The following is a 27,811-nucleotide window of genomic DNA, read 5'->3' as shown; positions in this document are numbered from 1 at the left end:
AACCCTGCTCTCTACTAATTAGAAAATAAAATATTAAAATATAAAATAAGTTATATAACACACTGAAGTAATGGATACTCATCCAATCCCATAAAGGAGAATCCAAATTTTAAGTACTGTATTTTCTGGCGTATAAGACTACTTTTTAACCCAGGAAAATCTTCTCAAAAGTCGGGGGTCGTCTTATACGCCGGGTGTCGTCTTATAGGGCGGGTGCTGAAACTTCCGAGCCGGACTGGAGAATCTGCGGTCGCCGCATATGGTGGTGGGAGCTCAAAAACGGCCGCGGCCGCATCCCCGCCCGATGACGAGGTGAGGGGGCGCCTCACCGGGAAGGTGTAAGTGAAGGGCGGAGCAAGCTGCAGGCGTCCGGGACGCCCGGGGTATGGAAAAAAGAGCTAGAGCGGCGCTGTGCCCAGAAAAACACGCCTCTTTCACCTGTCTGGCCCGCCCTTGTATCCTATTACCGTACCTCCTTCTCTGCCTCTCAGATCTCGCTCCTGAGGACTGCAGTGAAGCGGCGCAGGCGCGCATGTGCGAGATCTGAGAGGCAGAGAAGGAGGTAATAGGATACAAGGGCGGGCCAGACGGGTGAAAGAGGCGTGTTTGCGCTACCGCTCTGATAGTCTTGGAGACAGGGAGGGCTGGGCAGGCAGGGAGAGCTGACCAATCCAAGCAGGCTTTGTATACAACAACCAGCCAATCGCTTGCCGTGATTGGCTGGTTGTTGTATACTGGGTACCACATACAGTACAGCACCAGTATCTGTACCTGTTCATACAGTATAGCACCAGTACATACAGTACAGTATACAAATGTCCAACAGTCAAAACCCCATCATGGCTCCACCAGCAAGAAGAAAGAAATATGAAGCCAGTTTCAAACTTAAAGTTGTAAACTTTGCCATGGAACATAATAACTGCGCTGCTGCAAGACAATATGGAGTAACAGAAAAGATGGTTCGGGACTGGAAAGCAAATGAAAAAGCATTAAAGAGTATGCCAAGGGGTAAGTGTGCATTAAGAAGAGGCACTCCACATTGGCCAGAACTCGAAAAACATGTAGCAGACATGGTGAATGAGCATCGCCAAAACGGTTATGTAGTGACACGAAATAAAATACATTTGTTTGCACTTCAGTGGGCCAAATCTAACCCAGATCACAGCAACAGATTTAAGGCCACTGTATCCTGGTGTACTAGATTCATGGGAAGGCATAATATGGTACTGAGGCAAAAGATGAAAATTGCCCCAAAATTACCTGCAGATCTTGATAGCAAAGTAAATAGTTTCCATCGATACGTAATACAACAGCGCACTAAACATGGCTATGCGTTAAGTAGTATTGGAAATATGGATGAAACTCCAATGAATTTTGATATGGTTGGAAATAAAACTGTCCATCAAAAAGGTGAAAAAACAATTTTAATTAAAACAACAGGACATGAGAAGTCCAGTTTTACAGTGGTACTAGGATGCACAGCTGATGGCGCCAAACTGAGACCAATGATTATTTTTAAAAGAAAAACAATGCCGAAATTCAAGTTCCCTGTTGGTTGTTTTGTACATGTGAATGAAAAAGGCTGGATGGATGAAGAAGGGGTAAAGCTATGGCTTGATAATGTATGGAGCAGGCGACCAGGTGGACTTATTCAAAAATGTAGTCTACTGGTGTGGGATATGTTCAGGGCTCATTTAACTCCCAGCACCAAGCAAATACTTGCAAGACTAAACACAGATGCGGCAGTTATTCCTGCAGGATTGACATCGTTGGTACAGCCACTGGATGTGTGCCTAAACAAGCCATTTAAAGATCGCATTCAAGAACAGTGGAATGAATGGATGGTTAGCGGCGAAAAGTCATTCACAAAAGGAGGAAACATCCGTGCTCCACAGTTGGATGTTTTGTGCAAGTTTGTCATAAAAGCCTGGAATGATATTGATGCGGAAACAGTAATCAAGTCTTTCAAGAAGTGTGGCATATCAAATTCATTAGATGGTATGGAGGACGACTACTTGTGGCAAGATGAAGAGGAAGCCGAAGCGGAGACCACACCATCTGATACGGAATTCTATCCATACGATGACTGCCTTACAAATGTATCACAAGATGTCATTGATGTACTTATGATATCAGATGACGAACAGGAGGATTTTGAAGGCTTTTAAAGGGAAACTGTCACGCCAGCAAAACCTGTAAAAATACCGTAGCTTGCAGTTATGATGGGCGTTGCTAACTCGCCAGGGACTTGCCCGGCACTTGCTCTCTCTCTCTTGTTTGTTATCTTCCTCCTATCATCATCAGTTCCAGTTTGGTTGACCGCTTAGAAAACAAACAGCATGGCAGCTCCCATGGGTTTATTGTCTTATCCTTCCTTTCAGCTTTAGAGTGAATTAGGAAAAGTTTAATCCACTTGCACTGTTTTATGTTTACATGTTTGATGACAAACAGCCTTATGTTTATAAGTGACAGTTTTCCTGCTAAGTACCTGCATGTCATAAGCATTTGAATTAAAATTACCATATTGAAATCAAATCTGATGTTTTTTTAATTTTTTTTGGTGTGCGTTGGAAGAGGGGTAGTCTTATACGGCGAGTATATCCCAAACTCTATATTTTAACTGGAAAAGTTGGGGGTCGTCTTATACGCCCAGTCGTCTTATACGCCGGAAAATACGGTATGTGTTGTCATATTTTCTTACCACTTTATGTTTTTTGGCTGGCTAATTTTGCATAGCTGTAGGTGGTCCAGGACTTCTCTATCACCCTTCTTGCTTTTGAAAAATAAATCGATCCATGTGAGGTTGAAATACTGCTTACTATTTTTTACAGTTGTAAATGGTGGACTGTGTGTATGTTGCTAGGTTACCTGGCCGTGAAACACATTTGTACTCAGGTTGACATAAAGTTGACATATTGCAGCTTGTTTTTTTTTAAACTAAAGATTTCTAAACTCTGTTCAATATATACATCTCAAAATATTACATTTATATAGTTTTTACTTGGTTTACATGAGTCACATGGAATTAGAGATTTACTAAGAGTTTGACTGGAGAATGGAGTTGTGCTGGCAGACCACCCGGGACTATGTCACAGCCCATCTTTGGGAACCCCCGCTCTAGGGAATGGATTTCCAAAAGGTCTCACACTACATAGAAACTGGGAGTTATGCAGCCTCAAGCCACATGGAGCAAGTCAGACATGATGGTGTGGAGAAAGCTAGGGGATTGTGTTGACATTTGACAAAGGAGTGGTCAAGGTGAGTGATGGATCTGTTTCATATATTGTTCGATGGTATAGACGGAAGATTGAGCTTTGTGAAATTCTACAGCATGGGGCACGACCAGAATTTTCCTAAGGCAGGGAGACCCAGGTTTCCTGCCCTCTTGGCCCCCGACCTGAGGGAGTTGGAGAGCCAGGACCCAAGTCTCACATGCCAGGCAGTGCTCAGGCTTTAGTCAAAGCTGGTAGTAATGCTATTGGTTCCCTCTCTGGCTAGTCTGATCAGGATGTAGGCCTAAGCCAGAAACAGTCAATTTTTTTTTGTCAAGGTCCAGACTCCAGAGAAAATAATAAAAAACCCAGCAACAATAATAGAGGATAATAAGACTAAATAAAAAAAATTCAGGATCCATTCAAAAGCATCTAGTAGTCCAGATTTGCCCCCTGATCCAGATACACCATATCTAAGAGAAGGTGGCCTTAACCCATAACATCAACTGAAACATTTTAGTGATTTCAAAAGTGTCTTCCTACTTCCAGAATCTTTCAGCTAGTCATATGAACCCATGGATTTACCAGGAGCCTTAAAGAACCTTTATCAGGAGTTTTAAATCTAAACAATTCAGCTATAGCAGGCTTTGTCTTCACCTTTTGCTTTTATAGTTTAGACAGGCTGAGTTGCAGTTATTACCATGGACATCAGAGTACAGGTCTGTTGATAGCTGAAGGGTTAAAAAGCGTCCAGTTCATTTCTGGGTCCTCCAAACAAGACCGCTAGCAAGAAGTAGGGCAGATCAGACTTTACATTTGATGTGTCAGATTAAAATACCTGGCTCTTCCCATTTTCTCATATTATGTCCTATTCTTGACTTCATATCATTTCTTCCATCTAGAATTACATCTCTCATACAGTGGACTAGATGGCTGTCAAATCCCATCCTTTACTTTGCTCTCTACAGCTGACCTCATTGTTGTTTTATCTGTTCCTACCATATTCCCCTACCTCAAAGTTATCAGAATTTAAAAATTAGTCTAATGCAGTTTTCACTCTGCTCCCATTTTCTAAATCTGTTACAGAAAAAGCCTTCAGTGCAGGCAGTTCAATCTATATGAACTTTGCAAAGTTCTGACATTACCACCTTTAACAGTAACCTGATTATGTGTAAGTGCACCATTAGATCCAGCATCTTTTATTGAATGTAGCTATTTTAGCTTCCTGAAATATTCCATGGCACAACTAGCATATAACACATTTGTTGGCCCAAAAACATTTTATTTTTAGACTTCCTATAGTTTCATATGTATACAGACCATTAAAATCCCTTGGATACAAAGATAACTACCACATTAGCTTTAATTTTCAGTTTAATTTTAGTACTTTAGATCATTTTATTTACTAGCAAACCTTTAGAAAAAGGTTACTGTTATGTATAATTAGACTTAAAATAATTTTACTAAAGCAGACATACAGCACTTTTTTTTTTTTTTAAAACTACATGGATCTGCAACAATGCATGAAGACAGTCACGTTAATCAAGTGCTCCCAATTTTGATTTGCTGAACAGATTATTCTAGTTCCATTTTGTTAACACAAGTTACATTCAAGTAGTACATTAAAGGGATTTTATTGCATGATATTCACTCCACACAGTCCTATTCAGATGGCTAATATATCAAATCAAAATTGCAGATGCTAGTCCCAAGATAAATTTTGGGTTTAGCTAAGGTTTAGTTTAGAACTTCAGCAGAGGGGAATCCAGATTCTCTTTGTTCACTTCAGGACTCAGGGTGATAAGAGGAGAACTCAAATCTATTAGCTGAAAGACAGAAATGAAGTGACATAAGATTTAGCTAGTATCTTGGCCTTGGCCTAGAGATAGTTACTCTACACATAGGACTATCAGGAACACAGGTAACTTCAGCCAGTTACCCTAATGCAGGGGTGGGCAAACTTTTTGTCCTGAGGGCTGCATTGGGTTTCAGAAAGTGTCTCCCCAAACAGCCATGAGTGGCCCGGCCCCACGCCCTATCCAACCTCCCCTGCTTCTTGCACCCCCCCCCAGGGCTCCTGCCCCATCCAACCCCCTGACCGCTCCTGACCCCATCCACTGCCCCTGACCCCCACCCCTAACTACCTCCCGCCGCCCCATCCAACCCCCCCACTTCTTCCTGACTGCCGCCCCTGGGACCTCTGCCCCATCCAACCACCCCTGACTGCTCCCAGAACCCCCACCTCCATTCAACCCCTCCATTCCCTGCCCTCTGACCACTCCTGCCCCCGACCACCCCCCCCAAATCTCCCTGCCCTCTATCCAACCCCCCCACCCCCGCTCCCTGCCCCCTTACCGTGCTGCCTGAAGCACCAGTGGCTGGCGGCGTAGCTGCACCAGGACAGGCAGCTGTGCCGCCTGGTGGGAGCCAGCTATGCACCACGCAGCACAGAGCACCAGGTCAGGCCGGGCTCTGCAGCTGTGCTGCCCCAGGAGCTCGCAGCCCCACCACCCAGAGAGGGCACAGTGAGCTGAGGCTGCAGGGGAGGGGCTGGGGGCTAGCCTCCCGGGCCAGGAACTCAGGGGCTGGGGAGAATGGTTCTGCGGGCCGGATGTGGCCCGCAGGCTGTAGTTTGCCCACCTCTGCCCTAATGGTATTGCAGTTAACTTCTAGCACATCAGCAGTACTATTAAGTCAAAGATCTTTTCTTCAAGTGCCTGAAGACAAATACCTACACCACACTTAGATGTTCAATTTAGAGCCTCTCTACCCAACTGTAAAAGTTTAATATTAGCAGAACCCACATGCACCAATCAGAGCCCCTTGTGCTAGGTGCTATACAAAAGGAGACCTAGTCTCTGCCCCAAAGACTTTGATCCAAGGTATCAAAGAATGCTAGTCTATCAGGACTGAATTAGCTCCTAAAGGTTAAAAAAAAAAAAAAAAAATCATACCTATTTTACTTGCTTTTGATCTCTAGTTTTCTTGCTACACTAAGAATTTATGCAAAATACTGGGGACTGAGTCTTAGGGCTAAAATCCATTTGTGAATCAGTTGTTGTGACACTGAGCCATGCAACACCCAGCATTTACGTGCTTAGAAGATTAAAAAAAAAATCATCACTGGGATTCAAAGCCAGAGTTACTCAGATTTCCTGTACAACAGAGGGAAAGAGGTGCCTAAAAATGGGATTCACAAAAGCCAGGATGGTAGGTCACCCCCCACCTCCACTAGCTGTTGGGAGATGCCAAAGAGAGACATGTGTTCTACCTGCTCCTCTTCCCTCCTCCTTCCCCCCATGACCGTTTGTATCCCAATATTAACTCTTTTTACAAAACTATAATGGATTTTGTACAAAGTATGCCTTGTGAGGCATCATCTGAAAATTCATCATGTGCTGATCATTATTGTCCTGATAAAATGTGTGGCAACACTGTATAGCGTTACTGAGACATATTCCAAGTTTAGACCAATTCCTCAAATATAAAAGGCAAACTGATGCCTGAGCCAGGTGTTAACAAAATAAAATGGACTAACATCTGGTTAAGCGCCAATTCTTTGGCAGGAAAAAGGATGTGAGCGAGAAATTTACATCTTGTCAAAAAAAACAGCTGGAAGTTTCCAACTCCACAGACTTTCAGTCTCCTGAACCCCAGCTGGAGATGATTCTCAAAAGAGGAGGAAAAGATAAAAATGGGGAACAAAGCCCCCCAAAGGATCTCTCTCCCTTCATCTCTACTCACAGCATTGACAACACTTGAAAAAGGTCAAAGGAAGCATCATTAGACTGTGAAGGGATGGTGGCTGAAAGATTCAGCCAATAAGACTGCTAGAACATGTGGTGAGAAACCTTTTGCTTTGAATTCACTTAACTTGTTAAGCATTAGTCATGTTTTTCCTTTTATTTCTATGTAACAAATTCTTTTATGCCTCATTACTTGTAACCACTTAAAATCTAGGTTTCCATAGTTAATAAACCTGTTTTATTGTTTTATCTAAACCAGTGTGTTTGGACTGAAGTGTTTGGCAAATTCCATTTGAGAGAACAAGATTTGTGCACATCATCTTCTATTAATGAAATGACAGACTATATATGAGTTTGTATTGTCCAGAAGGGGCTGGGCAGTACAAGATGCACATTTTGGGGGGAAATGCACATTTTGGGACTAGGAGCTTTCTAGTGTTGCCCTGTAATGTAATTCCAGGGTGGCTGACTGTAGCACTCATACAGTATAGCTGGTAGTGATTTAACGATAACACACTTTATGTGAGCAGACCAGGAGTAGTTGCTCTCACAGCAGAGCTGTGTAAAAGGCACTCCATGTTGGAGAACTGAGGGGGGACACAGCTGTCCATTAGTCCAGATTGTACCCTGGGGAATGTCACACACCCTGTTACATTTATTTTCTACAGTAGTTCCACTCTTAAAGAGTAATTGGGCCAGAGAGAGAGAGCACACATGCATGAGAAGGGCCCTATAGCTGGGTGGTTAGAGCAGTCACTGACAATATGCAAGACCCAAGATCCAGTCCCCCTGCTTCAATGATTAAGTGTTTATCCAAAATGACAGATTTCAGAGTAGCAGCCGTGTTAGTCTGTAAGGTGCCACAAGTACTCCTGTTCTTTTATCCAAAGTGAAACAGCTTCAACAGGAGAGACTGACAGCAGAATATCTCACAAAGGTTAGAGCATTCACCTGAGAAGTGGGAGACTCCTGTTTAAATGTATGGATTAAATGGATATAAAATCCCCTCATCCAGGCAGAAGGGGATACTTAACTGGTAGGCTCCCACATCCTAGACGAGTACCCTAACCACTAGTCCTACTCTTAACTGAGGCTTTGCAGATCACAGTATTCCTGTGATTTTTCTAGACACATGTCTCTTTGTGGTTCTGGGCCTTACTAATTAGTAAAATAAAAGCACCAGCACTTTCACTAGATGTTTTTATCAAGTTGTTGTTCCCTAAAAAGCACCATTTGTTTCAGGGAGTCACAGTAACAGATTTTGGTAATAGCTTACTCCCCTTACCATTCCCTCCCAAACACATCTTTTAAAGTCATGGAATGACTACTTAGTTAAGTTCGAAAACACTAGGAATATTGTCAGTGTGCACTACTACCATATCTGCTTTTCTATATTGGCTCCAGTGGAGGGAAAGCCAAGAGTCTCCATTGGCCTGCACATTAGGGACCAAGCTACTTTTAAAGCCAAAGTCAAGCCTCAGCTGCTTTGACTTTTGAAGAGTGGTGACCACATCAGGAGTGATGGGCCATTTTACACAAACCTCCACATGCCAAACTGGTCTGAATTGGTGCAGTTCTGAAAACCAGTGCTGAGGTTAGGGGTTTTGACAGACATGGTCTCACAGCAGAGAAGAGTAGCAGGAACATACTCTAGCCTTATTGGTGTTCATGGCTAGTAAGCAGTGGTGTGCCTCAGAATTAATTTCTACAATATGAAAGCTCTGTATATGACTTCCTGACTGGCTGTGTCCATGGGCTGATTCTATCCAGTCCCTTGTACAACCTCACAAAATGTACTAAAAAAGTGTCATGACATGCCACTGCTACTAAGAGAAGTGTAGTGAGCCTGCACAGAGCTGTGTTTCCACAACAATAATTGATGCAGCTAGTTTTTTGACTTCCAAAAAACAGCACAGCAAGAATGGGCCATGCAAAGCTGAATAATTAAGATTCTTGATTCATGAACTGATGCTCATTCATAGCTGTGTTTTACAACAAAATGATCACTCACCTTAGAGATTGAAAGGGAAGAGACTGCAAGAAGAATCCATAAATTGGATTCATCTTAAATAAAAATGTTGGATTAAATATGAGGTACTAGTGCCAAGCATATCTCATATACAATACATTGTTACAGGGGAGAAATAACTATTTCTACATACAAATTCATACAACCAAACAATTGTTTTTTGCACTATTTTTATGCATTTATGGAAACAAATGATTGAGATAAGATTGAGATACCTTACCTGTCCTACCACACTAGGTTTTAATGGAATAACTTTATTCACTTCCGGAGTATTAGAAAGGTCAATGAGAGGTCTGCTTTCACATTCCAAAGCAGCAATGGGAGTTTTATCTATTCCAATATCTACCAGCAAGACCTAGAAATAGTAAATAGTTTATTTTCCTCTGTTTATTGTGCTTCCTTCAGAAGAATGTAGGTAAGTCAGTTATTGACTTACAGGGAAAAGCCACAAAAAGCAACCAGCAATTCTAGGTTTGTAGGTTATATGTAGACCATCCTAAAGGCAGCATAGCTTGGTGGATGAGGGGAGGATTAGTGTGCAGAGCAGAGGTGGTAAAGTATTATGTAAGTGCTAGAGAATATTTTTCAAATATGATTGTTTCATATTTCAGTTTTTCAATTCAGTTTTAACCTTGTACCTACAACTGTGATCTGACAACATTTTGACAAAGAAACAGTTCTATAAGATGACTAGCTTTAGTCACACCTCTGTCCAATTTGATTGTTATCAGTATTTACATACATCAAACAAAATCCACAGCAAGCTTCCAGCATTCAGTAAACAGAATACCAGAGAAAATAACTACAGTTGAACTAACAATGAATAATTGTTAGTTTGGTCTATGACTGATATCTGCAAGCAAGTTGCTATTCCAGCAAATATGAGTTTAGACTTTTTTTCCTTATGGTTTGAACAGTTCTCTATAGACATTCAATTCTGTCCAAAACCAGATATATTGCATAATTATTATTAGCATTACCCCACATTGTATTGTGTTTCATGATTGGATTCATAAATACACAAGGACTTTCCAGTGCAGATAACTGGGAGTGCAAATTTAAATTTGACCTGCAATTATTTGTGCAGGTGACGGAAATTAGTTTTCCAGGAACATTTATCCCAATGAAGAAATGTTGTTCAGTGGTATGATAAACAAACACTAGAGGGCACATATATGCCTAATCTAGATCACTTCAAAATTTGAGCAAGTTTTTAGTTAGTAGACAGCTCACATTTTCATGCAGTTCACTCAACGGCAGCTTTTACAAGAGGGAAAAATAGATTCAGTTTACCTACCTCATTAGTTTGTGCTCCTTCAGCTGGCTGTTTTTGTATTTCAGTCTCTTTTTGTATTTCATTCTGTGCTATTTCAGTAGTCTTTTCTGGTGAAAAGACAAGTGTAAGAGGTATCATAGGTGGAGGAGATAAGTCATCATCTTCAAATGATGACACTTGTGTTTTGGTGTCCTTTGCCTGTTTAGAACTGGGGGAAAGTAAAGTTGGCAAGTATTTAATATAATGCTTAATGAACACCTCTTAAAGGTTCATGTCATTTAGCTGCCCAACAAAAGCTAGAGTGCCATTTGATAGCTTTATTTTTCTCCATTTTGTGAATATAACGTCTTATTTATTCTATTTTATTTATTATCTAAAAGCATACTAGGCATCTCACAGAACATAAAGACACTGTTCCTGCCCTGAGGAATTACAATTTAAATAGATTAAGTTAAAGTTGTCTACAGTGTAGAAGAAAAATGGGCAATCCATATTTGGTGAATAATTTTAGGATACCATATTTGAAAATTTTAGCTTAAGCTTATGCAAGACTGCTATATCAGAGAAGTGCCGGTACCGCATGTCACTGCACTGGTTCAGTCCAATCGCTGGTGAAGGGAAAAGTACAAAATTGGACAAATTGGAGGATTCCAAAGTTGCAAGCTTAACAATCTGTGGGATAGTGGAGTTGGGAAAGGGGAGGGTTTTGGGAAGAAAGAGCATTTTGCATTTGTAGTTTGAGGAAATAACTGAACATTTGAGACAGGCATGATGATGCTTGGCTTACACTGGAACAAGGTTTTATTTGGGCACAATGTGAAATATAAGGTTAGTTAAATTTTATTCTGGGGAACCAGCACCATGAAGCTGCCTTAAATACTAGTTTAAGCTGTGTATATATTTAGAGCTTGTGAAAAGATTTTGGGTTGACAGCTATGGAAGAGACTGCATCCCCTCCACAGAACAGGTACAGAATTGTGGTGGTGCTGCCCAGATTCCCCTTGGTACCTAGCCAGTCTCAACTATGGCATGGAAGACCACCTCATGGAGCAAGAATAGTTCAGTCTTAATTCAATCCTTGGCCTCTTTTAGGATGCCAGATTTTATAATGGTGACAGCATAAGATTGTTCAATACCTTAAAGTTAAAGTGCAACTTAAACTTAAAAATAATTCATTTGACTTAACTGCCTGTTTGCTTTCCTCATCTAGAAAGTATTGCCATGTTTAGATCCTGCATTATCTTTCATATAGCTGGAAGTATCATTGTGTGGGAACACAAAGTTACTTCTGCAGTCACTTTCTATTCAGTACGTCAAGTAAGCTGGCTGAAAACAGCAGAATTCCTCAAATACAAGTTCTATGATGCACATAATTCAAGTTGATTCATAGGTGGTTTGAAGATGTGGTCAAGTGACAGATTAAGATGTGCTTATCGTCACTATTTTTACACGAGTCTAACATTATCCCTTGGTTTAAGGATTCAGGCAAACCAAACCATGTTAGAGATTTATGCTGGAAAGAACTAACAAGTATAGCTGTGTTATTTTGCAAGTTACTTGGGCATGCGTCTACTCAACAGTAGATGAAATCTCTTACATGCTAGCATACGGCGTCTGAACATCTGGACAAAATCCTTCTCCCACTGAAGTCAACAGGAGTTTTAATAGACTTCAATAGGGCCATGTTACACCTGCGGTTTCTTACCCAGCTGCAAGAGTCTTTCTGGCGGACACACTGGAGATTTGACGAACAGACGTAAAATGTGGAGAGGAGACAGATCTTGGCAAAGTTTTAGGAGTCATTGCGGGAATTCCTGAGATACGACGACCGGCGGGAGTAGGCAGAGCAGAACGTTTTATACTGGCTGGAGTAATTAAAATGGACCTGGAACTAAGACAAGAGTTCTGCGAGGCCCCATCTTTGGAAGGTCTGACAGGAGTGCAAACAGCCACACCACTACAGGAAAACATGCAGCATACATTAACTGAAAGCTTCTAGAAACGTGTTACAACTTCTTTCTGAATACTAGTCAGACAACAGAAATAAATAACATAAGGCAGGCTTAAGAACACAAACAGTTATGCAAATGTTAGGATAACTAAACCTGAACATTAAAAATGGATTGCTGTATTATGTTGGAACTGGTCACATCCTCATAGATAAGGTTCAGTTAACAGATGTTTCAAACCTTCATTTTGTGAAAATTTCAGATTAATTTGAGACAGAAGAGGAAGCAGAGCACTCAGTGTAACAGAATCTTGAAGTGCACTTCTCTAGTGAACAGGTATTGTGTGAAAACAGCCCTCAATAGATTTGCTTCCTGAATATATTCAGACCTGACTTAAAAAAAAAAACAAAAAAACAAAAACCAACCCACCTCATTAGCACCGCAGAAATATCACTGCTATGTGAAAGCCGATTCTGTTCCCTTACACATCAGAATTGTCAATGAATTCCAGTTAGGTATTTATGTTACCCAATCCCAAGAAAGCCAAACTGACTTTCATATCCCAGGGTGAGTTTTAACATTTTTACTTGTGGAAGGGCAGAGTAATCTGGAAGTCACTATGAGAGTACAGAAATCTCACAATGTTATTTTCAAAGTAATTAGAACTGCACTTAGATTACATAGTTGCTTGATACAACACTCTTAAATGTAGGTATAGTTAAGAAAAACATGCAAGTGACCTGTTAAGTTCTAATTACAATGTTACCTTCCAAATGTGCCACAAGACAGTAATTGGATTGGCTCCATTATTTTTGATGCTGTATTTTCTGGTGATGAACCTAAGGGAAAAGAAAAATATTACTCTATGTTATTACCTATTTGTTATAGTTGAAAACTAAACTAATATAGATAACACCTCAACTACAAGTCACATGATTCATTCCATCCCAACAGCTTTGGAACAATATACAAATAAAGACATATTTCACTCTCAATTAGCACATACTGTGAGGAGCATTCAAAGAAATGTTAAAATTAAAAGCCAAGTTAACACAAAAAACAGCCTTCCAAAATGTGTGCTTACCTCCACATCTCTTAGGGACCTTAATCTGATTTGAAGGTGTGATTATAACGTTAGCCTTGTCTTTTGGGCATGTATTTCCTTTTGCTGCACTTCCATCTTTGTTCTGCTGAAATATCTTCTGCAGATTAGGAACTGAGCTCAGTCTCTGAATTCCACTGGCTAGAGTTTGGGATTCTGTCACAGAAGCTGAAGACTTGGCTAAATTCCCAGCAGTAGATATTCTGGGAGTACTAACTGATCTCGTTTGCTTGCAGGACACATCAGAATGGACTGCCTGCACAGATGACATTCTGATAGGTCTAACCATAGCCAGTCTTTTTGTGCTAGATGAGGGTTTGGAGCTGCTCACAGAAATTTTTGAAGAGACATTTGATTTAGCTGAAAGATAGAAAGCTCATATTTATACTTCTGAATTGCTAGTTGTTTTTCCCTCAACTGGTTACAAGGTACATCTAACTATTTACAAGAGAGTCTAAGTTTACTCAAGTGCAGCTGAAGATATGAAAACATTATGCAATGATTTGTGATAGGTGTTCAAGCATCTGAACTATGCAGTTGTTACAATGTAAAGGTTTCAGATTTTTCCACTTTTTAGCCACTAGTTTTGAAATCCTAGAAGAGCAAAAACCGTAGGAAACGTCTACGAAGTGGTTATTTGTCTTTGATGCTGCAGAAAAGCCTCCTTGACATGATTCAGACTATCAGCTTCCAGGTCAAATGAAACAAGAGTAAGGTATTTTGAGACGCACTTAAATATGCCTTCTTTATAGGTATATTTAAGCATAACTTGTATTTTCAATATAGTTGCCCCAGCTACCTGAAATACATATGTTAAGGGACATTCAATGAAGTCTCCTTACCTGTGCTAGTTAAGAGTATTTAAAAGTTGTCATTTAAAAAAAAAAAAAAAGTTAAGTTTCAATATTCTACTTACTCACTTAAAATCTTAGTTTTTCAATTAGACTAATTGGATTTGCTAGACAGTTTCTAGTCATTCGCATTAAGTATTTCCAAGACATGTGCTACTAAACTTTTTCCCCTTGAATTGAAGTTTTATTAAACTTATTAAGCTGTGTCCTCCAATAGCAGTCTTGCATTATACTTCCTGATAGTGACTTCCTTATTATCTATACCTGAGGTTCCCAAACTTGGTTCGCTGCTTGTTCAGGGTAAGCCCCTGGCAGGCCACGAGACGCTTTGTTTACCTGAGCGTCCGCAGGTATGGCTGCTTGCAGCTCCCAGTGGGCATTCCCAGATTTTAGAATCAAAGTGCTAGAAGTCAAGAACTTGAACTACCTACCACACTGTCAGCCTACATGAAGTTTTATTCACCTGTTCTCAACACCAAAGAGACAAGGGGCTGAGATAATATCTTTTATTGGACCAACTTCTGTTGGTAGAAGGTACGCAGAGCTCTATGTATCTTGAAAAGCTACTGAAAGCTTGTACCTTCTTGGTCCAATGAAAGATATTACCTCACCTACCTTGCCTTTCATATCCTGGGAACAATACAGCAACAACACTCCAAACTCCACCCCAAAGACAGCCTAGTGTTCTGAATCGGCAAGAAATACAGATTGCCCCAAACACATTTTGGAACCTGCAAGTCAAAAACACCCCATTAGTTATTTTAAGTTTAAAGTGATTTGCATGCTGCATCTCTATGCTAATTATTACCATTTCCCCCTATGGGAGAGGCAGACAAACTTGAATTCAAACTGGAGTTCATGCTGGAAATGGATGACGACGATGAAGATGAGGTGTTCTTTCTTAGAGGACCATTAGCAGCACTAGGAGGTTTTAACTGCGTCTTCCTTAACCCAAACTGTGAATAAAGAAGTCTAATTTATTTAACTGTCCAAAAGACATTAAACAAGCACAAAAACATTTTCATTTGTTAGATTTCTACATCATTATGCATCACTGTTCTCTGGGTTCGTTTGTCCCAGGGACAAGTTCTATAATCCTGTTTTAAAATGTTTAAGTTAAGTAAAAAGCAGACTGCTGGGAAGCAAAAAAAAAAAAATAATAAAAATGTAATTATACATTTGTTTGGTAACTAAGTTCTTATGTAGAACTGGAATAGGATACGTCTCAGAAATTGATTGTTAGCCTGATGGTGTTCCCTCCCCGCCCCCAGCTCAAGTATATCTTTAAGATGGATTCTAAGTATATAGAAATGAAGATTAATGGGACAGTACATTGGAGTGCTATTTTTGAAGTGATAAGCATCTTTCCCTGCCTCACATCCAATATCCCATGTTATTACAATTCTTTTCTTAGGGAAAGTGATTGAGCAAGTTTGACTGTTATAACTAAGACTATTCTATTAGGGTCAGATCTGGTGATTTGACTATATCCACTGCCAAGAGATCAAGCCCCTCGGGGCAGGAGGGGCAAGGGGAAGAGGAAACAGTATAGGCAATATTAAGTGGCTTGCAACGTTGTACAAGTTTTAACAAAAATGAGACAGAAACTATATTCCACAGGTTAGACACATTCTTGGTAGACATGAGTACTTAAATTGTAGTGCTATGGTTCCTAGAATTTGGCTTCTGATGTAACTAGAGTCACTGCTATTCTGGTTCCATGCTAGAAAAATGACAATCTTTCCAAGTAACACAATAGGTGACCATGAAGAGTAAAGGCTTTAATCCACAAGCCTCCTATGAGGTCTATTATCTGCATTTCCCTGCCCCTTAATATTACATACTACATTTCATATTAACACAATATCTAACTATCTGTTGATGCACTAAGAACAATTCTCTGTTACAAATGTAGGAAAAATACTTCATGTATAACTTAGCCACCCAAGAATTGCAATTGTAGAATAGAAACTTTACCTTGAATTCATTATAAGACAAGACTATGACATTAAATCTAAGTCAGAAAGTTTGTCGTCTCCATTTTTATATAAGTAAGAGGACCAGCACTCTAAGAACATATTCACTCTGCAGCCGTATTAACACTTGCCATTACCTTGCTTTGAGAAGGAAGAACTCGCTTGTCTTGTAATGATGAGCTCCCACTGAATGACGAGTCACATACATCTGAAGCAACACTGGATTTGTCAGAGAGTAGATCTTCAGATGACCCCAGGCTGTTCAAATGTTTTTTCCCTGGTTTTGGCTGCAAGATTAACATTTTAAATTTATTTGAAAGCTATTACAATTTCAGTAGCTCCAAAGATTTTGCATGAGCTGATTTATTCAGTAACCATATTTTTTATACCAGCCAACAGAAAAGCATATTGCATCTACCGAATATGTAGATTGCTAGACATTAAAAATTCCAAGTTCTCAACTTATTTAGACTTTATTAGACTTTAAAGTTGTTAAATCCAGCATAGACTATGTTCGCATTTATTGAAATTGGCTTTAAGTCAGATAAATCAACATAAGGCGATCACCTCTGCAGCAAGTTAGTCTCTATGAGATTCTTTCAGCACATGTTACTCCCTAGACACCGCAGTGGCTGTTACCTTTTCTTAAAATAGGTAGGTCCCACATTTGTAAGCATAAATGTAATGCACACACAGACTCTTCTTTCCAATAGCCCAGAGGAGATTCTTCCCTAGTTGACACCAAAAGCTAGACATGAAAGTTTTAGACTGCACAGCTCACAAGTCTATTCCAGTTAGCATCTGAGAGGGCCACATGACCAGCAACACAATCAAAGCTATGGGATAGGAGACAAAGAGGAAGCGAGCAGATTATAGAAGCTCTCTCGCTCCCTTGCCTATGGCAAAAATTCCTCACCCTCCTGCTCAGGACTAAGGAGCCAACATCCTCCTCCTCAGTAGTGCACATGGAGAGAAGGAGTATCTTGCTAGTTGCATAGACTTAGCTATGAAGGGGAAGGAACAGAAGGACGGGAGAGAAAAAACAACCTGAACAGGGCTTATGTACATGAGAGATGATTAACGCAACTACCACTTCCCCTAGTGTATCTGGGCAGTGTTTCAGTGTAGTGCTGCATAGCTGGGTTCTCCTCAATCTTACATAGTTGGCTAATCATGCTCTAGATAGGGTGTGTACCGAGACTAGAAAGTGTTATTACTGCTGTATCTCCAGAGCTGTGCCTATTACTGTCAATTTTTAAGAGAGCTTAATATAAGTAAAGAGCCTGTTGGCATATAAATCACCAAAAGACAGCAATAATTTTACCAGAGGGATGACAAAGTAAGTATTAAATACTTACATAGAAGTCAGGAACATCAAGCATTAATAAATGTAAAAACTTAAATTCGGTCAATTAAAAAAAACAACATGACTTCTTTCTGCAGTTGTAGCCACTATTTTAATAACTACTACTTCACTAGCATTGGCATAACAAGTTAAAATATGCCTTCAGTTTACCTTGTGCATTTACCAGCTCTTTGTGTCAAGTCAGTTTCCTATTTGAGATTCTCTCAAACAATGGAGAGATGCATTAAAAAAGAAAGTTGTTAAACAAAAGCTTGTAAATTTAAACAGTCCCTTATCTCAACCATGTTTTTTATTGAGTATTAAGTTATCCAGAAGAAAATTCTTTACCTTTTCTACTGTCAGTTGATAGCTTTTTCCAAGAGCAGATGAAGCCTTTGTGTGCAATTTGCTTATTGCCTTTTTATTTTTTTCATCACTTTGCTGTTCTCGGGCTAGAGGTGAAACAGACATTTTAGGAAATTTATGGATTTTAATTGGACTAGATGTGTTTGGAGGAGTTTTGTCAACTGTAGACACAGGTAAATCTAAACGCTTCTGAAAGGAAGGTGGCAGTTGACAAATTGGGCTGTCCCACACACAGTACGTCTCCCTTTTAATAGCCCTGGGGCTTTTTTCTATGTTTCCTTTTTGAAAGATTTTTAGTTTTGACTTGGATGCTTGCACAAATTTTTCTATAACCTTGGGTTTTGGTCCTTCTGATTGGGTGACTTTGTTCTGTTCATTTTTGTTGCCACTTTCTAGCTGCAGTGCTAACAAGTGAGCTTCTTTAAAAATTTCTACAAATTTCTCTCCAGTAAGAGGACTCCACACAAGCTTATCATCAGGGGTTTGAGAGATCTTTTCTTCAGCATCTTCAGTTGCTTCAATACTGACAGCAACACATTTTTCTTTATGTCCAAGAGGTCCAACAAAAACTTCATCTTCATTTCCACTGTAAGACAGACAAGACAATCAAGATATTGTAAAATCCTTTGCACTTCAAATATGTACTTGTTCTTAAACACTTAGCTTACCTTGCAGGAGACAGTGAAAGGTCAAAATCAAATTTTTCATCAGTTAGAAGGGGAAAGTCTGAAAGTATAACAATCTCATTAATTGTGACTATCGCTGTAGTTACGGGATTTATACAATTTGCATTGCAGTATATTTCTAACAACACTGCCAGTTGGCATTAGCTTTAACAACTTTAACCTTAGTTATTTCTAATTTTGTTTTAAGTAGTTACTTGATCTTCATTAAGTTCACATCACAATTATAGTCATTCCAAACACATTGCCAAGATGTCTTTAAAATTAACTGAGACAATAGTTCAAGTTATTAGGTAAGATAATTAAAAATAACCACACGTCTTTCTGAACATGTTTAATTGTTTCAAGTAACACTTAACATTATTAAAACTGAAAGATTAGAAAAATATCTTAGTTTTAGTATGCATTTGACAGCACTTTGTGCATAGCCAGTGCTCTTATTTCAGTAGAAAGTTTGTTTTGGAACAGTCACACAGCAACAGGGAAGAGAAACATTTAAAATCAGAAGAAGGTTGTAAAAGCAAAAACATTGAGAGCCCATGGAGAAAGTGACCAAGGCTACTTTTAACACTGAGATGGAACAGATGTCAAGATGACCGTCAGAAAATATTCAGCTTAAGGGTGGTTTCTTTATCACCCATTCCTTTTGCATTGCACTCAACTGAAACAATTAAAATAAGCTACTAAATTTCACCCTAGAAGAAGTTTGTAGTTGAAGAGAGGATGTTATTGAGTTTAGAGGCAGCAGAAAGATGCAGGAAAGTGAGAAAGCTATTTTAATCAGAGCAGTTTTGGTGAAGTGGGAAAGCACCAGACTGGAAGGGGTCAGAGCTGGAAGAGAAATAGAAGGGTGAAATGTAAACCCATTGTCAAATGTTTAAAAGGCAAAGGAGATGAGGGGAAATGAGATACAGTAGAAACTAGGAAAACTAGGACAGACCTCCACTCTCCCAGCAAGAGAAGTATAAGAGGACTTGTTTGAATAAGGCACAGAACAAGTCAGAGGACAGTAGTTAGGTGAAAATAAGGGAATGAGAAGGCCTGTCTGGAACTGAAAGGCAGCAGAAGGGAGATCTAACTGGGATACGGAATAAAAGGAGAGGGTAAGGAGGGGACCGAGTGGATCCCAGGCAAAAAGAAAGTTCCTAGTGGAGGGTGTCAGTTTTGTCTGTAGGCCAGATCTGAGATTAGGGATGTGGGCTTCAAGTGGCGGGGTGGGTGTCAAACATTCAGAAGAGATGTCAAGAGTTGAGGCACTTAGACTACGGTGACACTTAGACATAGTAACGGTGAGTGTCACCACATTAACTTTTAGACACCTAGAAAAATCACTGGAATTCACAAAGTCCAAGTTACATGCTCAGGCTTCCTATACAATGAATGGAGGGAGATAGTTGATTATTTATCCAGAGGAGCTTCAACAGGAGAGACTGAGGGAGCCCCTCAATAGAATATTCTATAGCCTAGGGCAGGGGTCGGCAACCTTTCAGAAGTGGTGTGCCAAGTCTTCATTTATTCACTCTAATTTAAGGTTTTGCGTGCCAGTAATACATTTAAATGTTTTTAGAAGGTCTCTCTCTATAATATATAACTAAACTACTGTTGTATGTAAAGTAAATAAGGTTTTTAAAACGTTTAAGAAGCTTCATTTAAAAATTAAATTAAAATGCAGATCTTATCAGTTTAGTGTGATCCTTGCCCTTGCTTTTCCTTGCTGAGTTTTCTAATGTCGGGCACGTATTTGGATACTTTAAGTTGTACACAGGCTTCTGAATGATCAGTTGTTAACCGGCTCTGAGAGGGACAGAGGACAGATTTCATGTATGAAAACACCTGTTCATACAGGTATATGTGGATCCAAATGCTGAAAGCATTGCAAACGCAATTTTCTTTGAACAGTTAAATTTCACTGGCAGGGATGTGCAGAAGGTCAGAATAGAGGCGCCATGATCTCTCTCAGTAGCTTTAAGTACATTCCGCAGATCTCCAAACTTTGATGCCCACAATTCTGAGCTTTTTAACTGAATGAGCTGCATTTCAAAATCTTCAACATCCATCCACTGAAATACAGACAAATCCAAAAGTCGCTTTCATTGAACTTTTCAGATGTAATTAGAAAAGAAAGCATTGGGCCAAATCACTGGAAATCTTGAAATCTGTCAGAAAATTCTGATTCCAGTACTTGCATGTACATTCCAATCTCATCGACACTGACAGTGCAACGTGTCGATAGCTCTTTTATGTGTTGGAAGTAGCAGAAAATCAAAGTTTAAATATCCCAAGAAAAACTGCTAGTTTTATAACAAATGCCTTCCAGGTTTCATAAAGATCCAGAACCATTTGCCCTGCACCCTGGAGACAGAGGTTGAATTCATTTAGGTGACCAGTGATGTCAGTTAGAAACATGAGCTTACATAGCCATTTGTCATCATCCAGTTCGGGGTAGTTTTGTCCCTTTTCTGACAAAAAGGCCTTGATTGCATCAAAACAGTTTACAAAGTGCACCAAAACCTTGCCACAACTTAGCCACCAAATGTTGCTGTGAAGTGGAATGTCATTATAAGCACTGTCCATCTCTTTCTAGCAGTGCTTGAAACTGTCTGTGAGTCAAAGCAGATCAAGCAACAAGGACATTCACAATTTGCACCACTGTATTCATCACATTATTAAGCTCTGAATTAGATACAGGTTTTCTTGATGGATGATACAGTGAAATTTGACTGTTGGGAAGCCAATTTGATCTTCAAGTAACTTTACAAATCCCTTCTGTTTTCCGACCATGACAGGAGCACCATCTGTTGTCACACAAAATATTTTTCTGATGTCAACTTCTTGTTCTTCAAAATGGTTTACAAAAGTTTCTGCTATATCTTCCCCCTTTGTTGTGCCATACAAGGGTTTTAAGCAACAAAGTTTCTCTTGGATTTCATCAGAAACACAATATCTTGCAACAACTGCCAAACATGGAATGTCATTTATATCCACGCTCTCATCAACTCCGATGCTAAATGCTGCTGTGTCTTTTAATGCAGTCGTCTGCTTTTCGTTAATGTTTTCTGCCATTTTGCTTATGCGTCTCTCAACAGTTCTGGCAGAGACAGGCAGTTCTTTTATTCTAGATACACATCTTTATTTGGCAAATCATTGAACAAAACCTCTGAACTGCTGAGAAAAAATTATTTTATATATTCCCCATCTGTAAATGGCTTTCCGTTTTTTTGCAATGTACTGTGCAGTCTTGTAACTTCCTTCAGTGGCTTGATTTTTACTTACACTTAAGCATTTAAAAAACACTGCTTTGCTTCTTGTATCCTGCTACTGCCTTTTTGATCAATTCAGTCTTGCCTGTTTCGTCAAGAAAGGTTTTCTCGTGCTTCGTTTGAAAATGTCGAACACTTGATGTGCGACCAACAACACTTTCACAACAGAAAGTACAAACAGCACAGTCCTTCTTTTGAATAAATCCAAACGTGTCTGTCCAAGAAGGCTGAAATGAACGGACATCTAACTGCTTTCTTAGGAGCTGACATTTTGTCAAATGTACCCCTCAACTTATAGTGGGGGGAAAAATCGCGACAGACGGCATGCACAACGTCAAATGCAGTGCACTGTTCATGTGATGGGATAGTGATGTAAAGCAGCAAATCAGGACTTAAAAATATCTCAGTACAATGGCTCTGGAACAATTTTTAAGGTGGGGGTGCTGAGCTGCATACCCTCTTGCCCCTTTCTGCACCCCTCACTGCCCCAGGCTGCGGCCAGTGGTCCACAACTGGGGGCAGCTGCAGAGCCTCAGGCCGAGGCCAGGAGCAGAGCCCCCAGGACCGGTGGCCGGGACTGGCAGCGGGTTGAGTGGAGCCAGGACCCCAGGTGAAAGGGGGCCAGCGGTAGGACCCCAGGCCGACAGCAGAGCCCCTGGGACTGGTGGCCAGGATCCGGGCACTGAGAGTGCCACTCAAAATCATCTCGTGTGCCACCTTTGGTTGCTGACCCCTGGCCTAGGGCACTCACCTGAGAGGTGGCAGATCCCTGTTCAAATCCCCTCTCCCCATCAGGTAGAGGGAATGACTTGAACTGTGGATCTCCCACCTCCTAACCCCTGGGCTAAGAGTTACAAGGGAGGTCTTCCTCCACTCCATTTGTGTGAACTCATCCATGAGGACGTAATCTGGTAGGCAAGCTCTGAGACTACTTATTGGATTTGGCCCTGCAGGTGAGTTAGGCGAAAGAATGCCTATCTTCCTCCAGATTAGTGCATTGCATTGCAACTTAAGCGTCTGGTTGCCTGGAGTGAGGTTGCAGTGCACTTGCTGAGAGGCAGAAAAACAGGCTCTTAGGGAACTTTTACTGGGAAAAAAAAAAAAAAAAATGAACTCACTTGGCACTGACAAGCACCTAAAAGGTTTGGGGGCAGCTGAGCAGGGGTTCTGTGAATCCAATTGGGGCCTGATTCTGGGATTTAGGTGCCAAAAGTGGCAGTTAGGCAGCTAAGTGCTTTTGTGAATCTAGCCCTTAGACACTAAAGTGGTAAGTGCCAAAGATAGAGGCATGGGAATCTGAATAGGAGTAGTAGCAACCTCTGGCGAAGGATGGTGTGTGGCAAGAGAGAATAAGCACTGAATTGACAGTTAATTATTAATCCACAGCAGAGGAGCTTTAACAGGAGAGATTGAGGGAGCTGCATAACGGTGTGACTTTCCCCAGTCATCCAATGGAACATGTGCAGGAACAAAAGGACACAGTTGAAGGGGTTAGAAAGACCCATGGGAATGACAAGTACCGTATATACTCGTTCATTAGCCCGTTCGTTTATAAGCCAACCCCCAAAAATGGATAGGTAAAAATAGCAAAAACTGTATGACCCTTTCATAAGCCAACCCTATATTTTAGGGGTTGGAAAACTTTGGCTCCCAGCCCATCAGGGTAAGCCGCTGGCGGGTTGGGACATTTTATTTACCTGGAGCATCTGCAGGCATGGAGCCCCTCAGCTCCCTGTGGCTGCGGTTCGGCTGGGTTCTGCGGCCACAGGGAGCTGAGGGGCTCCATGCCTGGAGATGCTCCAGGTAAATAAAATGACAATGTATTAGATATTCAATTAAATGATTCCATAGAGTTTAAAATCATCAAATTTTGGTGTAGACCCGTTTATAAGCCGACCCCCATTCTTTGCTGCGTCACTTTTTTACCAAAAATATTGTTCTTATGAACAAGTATATACAGTATCAGAGGGGTAGCCGTGTTAGTCTGAATCTGTAAAAAGCAACAGAGGGTCCTGTGGCTTGCATCTGAAGAAGTGAGGTTCTTACCCACGAAAGCTTATGCTCCCAATACTTCTGTTAGTCTCAAAGGTGCCACAGGACCCTCTGTTGCTTTTTATATACAGTATGTCAAGCATCAGGTATTTACATCAGTTAACAAGGAAGTTAAATTGATGGATGACAAACTCTGGGATATGGAAAGAAGAAATTGTTAGAGCAGACTTCAGAGTAGAAAAAGGAGGGAGATTAGAAAGCCCTAAATGCCGCCATCACCACATGTTGCAGAGGCTACCAGTGGTTCAAAGAACTCTTATAGAGCTCTGCAGTAAATCACTAAGATCTAAGTAGTGGGAAACAGCAGGTTATGGAACAGATGTGACAGAATCACTGATTTAAATAATCAGAACATGTGGGGTACATCTGCACTGTAGTTGGAGGTAGAATTTCCAGCTCAGGTTGACATACATGCTCTATCTTTGATCAAGCTAGCATGCTACAAACATTAGTGTTGCCATAGCTAAATAGCCCAAGTACAATCCCGTCCAAGACCGTAAGTATGTATTTGGGCAGCTAGCCTGTTCTGCTGCCTGCACTACTGTGACTACACTCCTATTTTTAGCCTACTAGCTCAGTCAAAGCCTGCGTGTGTATGTCTACCTGAGCTAGAAATTGCACCCCCAACTGCAGCGTAGCTGTATCTTAGAAAGTAGCTTAGGCTTGTATATCCCTTACTAAAAGTTATAATAAAATAATTAAACAATAATTTTCCACCTACCACTGTTCTTGCAAACATCCAGTTTTTCTTCAGTCATATCACTTGACCAGCCTACTGACATTTCCTTTCCTTCCTCCATAGTGTCTGCAAAATAAGACAGTTCAAAAAGATTCACAAAAATTTAATTTTGCAGCATGTTTTGAAGTACAGGAATCAAGTTGTTGACAAGGTTTGCATTTAGGGAATCACATGTAGTGCAGTTCAATGAAGTGCAAACTCTGAAATCCGTAATTTCAAAGAGCTGGATTAACTTCAGCAATAGCCCTGCAAATGACTGCAAGGTTCAGAAATTCTACAAATCTCAAGTCTCCCTTCTTGTCAAATGAGATAGTGCTGAAGAACTTACAAATATAGTGGCGGGGACTCTGTAAAACAAAGCTCCAAGCCCAGCACACAGATGAGAGTTCATGGAGTTCTGCAATGTTACCCCTAAGCAATTTGATCTCCAGTACAGAAATGCAGGTTTAAACTATTCATGTAATCTAAGTTAGTGTGACCATACCTCCCACTTTGACCAGGAGAGTCTCTTTTTTAAGCCCAACTTGATGAGTTGGCAAGAGTAAACAGGACATGCAGGGGGACAAGCGGTTCGGACCAGCCCAGGGGATGGGGACTCAGGCAAGCGGCTTGGGCCAGCTCCGCACAGTGTCCCCTTTCCCTTTGGAAAATATCTAAGTAGCTTCTGTGGGCTACCTAGATAGATATTTGTACTAAGTACCATGGTACTTATACATTGTCTTTTTTAAAAACATGTCTTAGTGAAAACTAAAGCAAGTGAGCCTCTGCACAGTAAAGATTAAACAGGGTCCATTGTATAGAAGATAGGTGCACTCCTTTAATTCATGGAAAGAAAAGCAGCAAATGTATCTCTCAGGTAAGCAAAGTTAGAATTGACCCCCAGCTTAGCAGAATTTAAACACTGGTTAGAGTTGGGTTATAAATGGTTTTCTGAGGAAATTGTAGAGATTATGTGGCTAAGGCAAACAGTGCCTTAAACTCCCTCCTCTCTGCTAGCTCGCAGCTCAGTCTGCGTATTAAGTCCCCATCCACTCGCCCCGCCTCGGGGGAGGCGGCCTGCCCTCGAGCCGCTCCTTCACCCCACGGCGGAGGGGGCCGCCGCGCCTTCACCCCGCTCCGGGGACCCCCCTCCCGCTCCTTGACCCCACCCGGAGCCCCCCCCCTTTGCCCCTTCACCCCCGGTCACCCGCCGCACCTGCCTCACTCCCCAGTCCGCCGCGTCAACCCACCCAGGGCCTCCCCACTGCCCCCGACAGGCCACCTGGCCACCCTCACCCCCGGGGCCGTCCCGCCGACGCTGCGCAGCACCGGCTCTAGCCCTCCGGCCGCACCGTGCACCCCTAGGCCCGCTGGCGACCCCTGCTCCCTTAAAAGGGAAGCGGCGCGCAGCAGCACATTTGAATTACTCGCGGCCAAGCGCACGTAGAACTGTCACAGATCGAGCTTCCTCATTGGTAGGTTTAAACGAGGTCACAGCCTCGTGACCCTGGGCTGACGGCGTTCGGGTGGCGCGAGAACCCAATGCATGGTGGGACTCGTAGTTCAGGAGGGATGACTCCGCTGAGGCGCAGCGTCCCTGGCCCTGGTTTGCTCCAGGCTCCCGGGGGTCCCTCGGTCCCCGCCCCAGCCAGCACCAGAGTGAGGCTCTCGCCGCCGTTACCCTCCACTCACGGCCCGGGCCGCCCCTAAGTCGGCGTACGGCGCGCCTGCCTGGCAGGCCTGCGCCAAGTCGAGGCTGTCATGAGAGCCAGCCTCTGTTCGTCTCATGTCGCAACGGTCTTCCCAACCAGACCAGAGCGGGGCTCCTGCAGGTACACTTCGGCCTCGTGCCCTGAGGGCCTCGCTGACCCCACCCCCCGGGTCCGCCCGCCCAGCGTGGGGGCACACAGTCTGCGGGTGTCTGGCACCTGATGGGGAGACCTCCTTTGCCTGCAGGGCCCATGGGCATCATGGTGCCCCGCGGTGGCCATCCAGGACCTTAGTCCTCCTGCTCATGAGTTACATCACCCCCTCCAGTGCTGGACTATGCAGCAGCGCGAGCCGGTGAGAGGAAGGGTGGCCAGTGGTCAGGGTGCAGCCAGGGTGTGACCGGGGTCCTAGTGGGGAGCCAGCTATGGTCACTCAATTAGGGTGAACTGCAAAGAATGGGGCAGACAATCCCCATAAAGTTGGTGGATATTCCAATACCTAGATTTACCAAACCAGCATAAAATAGCTTCTTTATTACCTTACTGGTTACTCAGAAGTCAAAACAACACAATTCCCTTAAAGTGATCCAGCCTCAGGCCTCCATCCAGGTACCCACATCAAATATGATGACAATTTCTGTAAATCTTATTTCATCATATAAAAGAAAAGGTTCTACCAATCCCAAAGGATCGGACGCATTACCTCCCAGCTTAATGAATGTTTCAGATCTTACCCAAATACATGCTATGGCCAATTCTTACTAACTAAACTAAATTTTATTAAAAAACAGTGGTTAAAAGATTAATATACATACAGACATAAGTTCAATCCATTGAGGTGCAGATTTATAGCAGAGATGGTGAGCTTTGTAGTTGCAAAGAGTTCTTTCAGAAATAGTTCATAACTTATAGTCCAATGTCCAAATCTCATATTCAGGGCGTATCAGTATAACTGGAACTTTATTCTTGTGACTCAAACTTCCCCTGATGCAGCCTAAGCAGATCTGAGATGACAGAATCAGGACCCAAGGATCTTTCATACAATTTCATGTCCTCTTTGACAAGTTGGGATTTCCTTGGGGAACAAAAGGTAATTAGGATGACTTTGAAGGACGTCCATCACCGGTACTTAGCTATACGAATTAACATAAGGCCATTTGCTTTTTCCTCCACCAATCACAATACTTTTCAAAGAGAGATGAATACCAAGATATCCTGTATTTACAATTCATTTAAATGATATCAGAATACAGCATAGACAGGGACTGTTGATTACATCGTTGACCCTACTCATACATATGTAAATACACAAAAACACAAACATCTCCACACATGTCTTTTGAGGGTTATTTATTTTGCAGGCTGTTTAACCCTTTCTAGCCATGTGTCACAGCACCAACATGAGACTGGTGTGGAAGGGTGAAATTAGAGCTCCTGGATACACCTTAAGGACCTTCCAACATTGATATGAGCTGTGTTTATATTGAATTCTTTGTAAGGCCAAATTATTGATGCATGCTTTGGCCCCAGCCAAAAA

At 41.5% G+C, this 27,811-nt stretch overlaps 1 protein-coding gene across 3 annotated transcripts; it reads right to left on the bottom strand.

Annotated features, from left to right (window-relative positions):
• Positions 1-4,557: 4,557 nt before the first annotated feature.
• On the bottom strand, positions 4,558-26,414 carry GTSE1 (G2 and S-phase expressed 1). 3 transcript variants are annotated; one of them, XM_054016150.1, is made up of 12 exons: positions 26,247-26,414; positions 24,569-24,652; positions 18,521-18,578; positions 17,835-18,438; positions 16,279-16,428; positions 14,974-15,121; positions 13,297-13,674; positions 12,979-13,051; positions 11,969-12,220; positions 10,285-10,471; positions 9,208-9,342; positions 4,558-5,038 (listed from the first exon to the last, which is right to left on the bottom strand). In XM_054016150.1, exons 2-12 carry the CDS (start codon positions 24,645-24,647, stop codon positions 4,955-4,957), a joined length of 2,148 nt encoding a protein of 715 aa, XP_053872125.1. In that variant the 5' UTR covers positions 24,648-24,652; positions 26,247-26,414; the 3' UTR covers positions 4,558-4,954. The 3 variants fall into 3 exon arrangements, with proteins under 3 accessions (XP_053872125.1, XP_053872124.1, XP_053872123.1); XM_054016149.1 differs by lacking the exon at positions 26,247-26,414 and adding an exon at positions 25,993-26,015; XM_054016148.1 differs by lacking the exon at positions 26,247-26,414 and adding an exon at positions 25,862-25,982.
• Positions 26,415-27,811: the final 1,397 nt, after the last annotated feature.

Source organism: Malaclemys terrapin, chromosome 1 (genome assembly GCF_027887155.1).
Source record: "Malaclemys terrapin pileata isolate rMalTer1 chromosome 1, rMalTer1.hap1, whole genome shotgun sequence".
Lineage (NCBI taxonomy): Eukaryota > Metazoa > Chordata > Testudines > Emydidae > Malaclemys > Malaclemys terrapin.
Note: the sequence above shows the minus strand (reverse complement) of the source record. Positions and strands in the feature narration are given on the sequence as shown.